Source organism: Priapulus caudatus, unplaced genomic scaffold (assembly GCF_000485595.1).
Source record: "Priapulus caudatus unplaced genomic scaffold, Priapulus_caudatus-5.0.1 Scaffold41, whole genome shotgun sequence".
NCBI lineage: Eukaryota > Metazoa > Priapulida > Priapulimorpha > Priapulimorphida > Priapulidae > Priapulus > Priapulus caudatus.
The window spans coordinates 103,716-105,892 of NW_014577102.1; the positions used below are offsets into that span (position 1 = coordinate 103,716).

The 2,177-nt window shown below is 46.3% G+C and overlaps 1 protein-coding gene across 1 annotated transcript in view; it reads right to left on the minus strand.

Annotated features, from left to right (window-relative positions):
- Positions 1-1,489, minus strand: part of LOC106820180 (extracellular calcium-sensing receptor-like) — a 3,543-nt gene extending 2,054 nt beyond the window's left edge. Inside the window, exons 1-2 of the mRNA XM_014824726.1 lie at positions 928-1,489; positions 69-207 (exon numbers count right to left, since the gene is read on the minus strand). Coding sequence (XP_014680212.1) covers positions 69-207; positions 928-1,489 — 701 coding nt within the window. The remainder of the gene's footprint in view (positions 1-68; positions 208-927) is intronic.
- Between the last annotated feature and the right edge of the window lie 688 nt (positions 1,490-2,177).

Genomic DNA, 2,177 nt, shown 5'->3' on the forward strand with positions numbered 1-2,177 from the left:
CATCCATCCATCCATCCATCCATCCATCCATCCATCCATCCATCCATCTATCCATCCACCGTGCTCACTTCGTCCTAGCCCTCTCTGTGTGGCGGTGAGGTCCGCACACTTCACACATCGTTGACTGGTTTGTCTCACTATAGTGACCATCCTCACAGCTCATGCAGTCCCAGCAGCAGACGGAGGGGCTCGGCAATACTCTGAAGCCTGGAGGACACACGAAACCGCACACCGACATCGGCCGCAAGTTTCCTGAAAAGTACGTCGGATGGCGCTGCTAGCACGGTGGTCAAGCTAGAATCTTATATAGAGAGATAGCCTTCTCTATCTAAGGCTCTGAGTGAAGCTAACTTAAAGACGCCTTCCTACGAAATCAATAGTGTTTTTACACAACAGTGCACAACGTGATTAAATAATTACCTGAAATTTACCTGTAAATTTGACTTAGTTTACCAAACGCGTCATCCGTAGTATGGTTAATGTTTCACGTTATTCTTACTAATGCCGTATCATTTTTCTGTCGGATGCCGCGGTTTTAGTCCGTATATTATTTAAGCTTGATCCGCTCCCTATCTCATTCTGTCACATATTGTAGTTTTAACTCGGTCAAATACCTTAGCGTCTGACCTGCTTTACTTTTAACGCCCAACTTCCTTAGACTCAGACCCCAGCTTTCTGCTGCCTACTCACTCACCAGAGGGGCTGGAATCTCGTAATGTTAGGATGAAATTCGCTAGTATTTTTTAAATCCTCATAACATTACCATGTTTCTGCCTACGGTCTACAAGAAAATTCAACTTAAAACTTAACTTAAGAAGCGAAATGTTAATACGAATATTAAGACCTAATTAATTAAGACTAATTAATATTTGTTTCTGAAAACACATTTGTTTCTCTCATGCAGCTAGCTTAGCTGCTGCTGCCCACCTTTCTTCCACACTATCAGCGATTCATTGATGACCAGGTTTTGCTCGGCATCACTACGCCACTCTCCGACCTTCCGGTGAACCGCCTCACCTCCCGCCGTCTCATTCAATTGCATGTTAACGATATCATATCGAGTCTGCACGAGATCGCCTTGCTCGTCGAACGTGAAGTACAAATTCTCGAACAACGTGACGTTGACCGCGCGAAGATAAGGTCCTAGCGGTGCGCACATGTCGCCTTGTCGCACTGCGGCGTCCAGCGCATGCGCGACGGCGTAGATGGCCATCATCAAATTAGCGCTATCTAGCGTCGCATTCTCGACACCTTCGTCGCCGTAGCCGCATGAAGCGGCGGCGTCGTCGTCGCTGCGAAGCAGTGACGTCAGCAGCGGGTTGTCGCATAACGTGTCGCTGACGTGTCGCGTAAAGTTCTTGACGACGTCGGTCAGTTCGTCGGACATGACACTGTAGGTTCGAACACCTAGCATGCCGGCCAGCACGGCCGGACTCGTCTCTGATATGCTCGGACTGTCCGACCAGTCCTGAGTACCGATCCACGTCATATCTGCGAACGTAGAGGCGGATTTAGAGAAAAGAAGAAGCGGATTAAGAAAGAAGAAGAAGTGGATTAAGAAAGAAGAAAAACCGGATTTAGAAAGAAGAAGAAGAAGAAGAAGAAGAAGAAGAAGCGGATTTGGAAATAAGAAGCAGAAGAAGAAGAAGAAGAAGGGGAGAAGGGGATGTAGAACGAAGAAGAAGAAGAAGAAGAAGAAGAAGAAGAAGAAGGGAAAAGCGGATGTAGAACGAAGAAGAAGAAGCAGCGAAGCTTGCTTAGAAAGAAAAAGAAGAAACGGAGAAGTGGATTTAGAAAGAAGAAGAATAAGCAGGAAAGCGATATGAAAGGCATGTGTCATCCTGTGTTATCGAGAACATGACGAGTAGTCTGTGAGATCATAAATTAAAATTAAAATTATTGACTTTAAATTGTCGTAAAATTTTCGAGTGCGCGTGCGTGAAGTTGACGTTTTATGACTTGTGATTTGTCGTAAATATTTACTGCTTTCCTGATAATGTCCGTCGACACGCCCCGCCCTGCCTGTCACTCACACAGACAGACAAACAAATACATACACCAGCGCACACACGCACACACACACACACACACACACACGCACGCACGCACACACACATACAAGCACACACACGCACACGCACACGCACACAAACACAAACGCGCACACTCACACACGC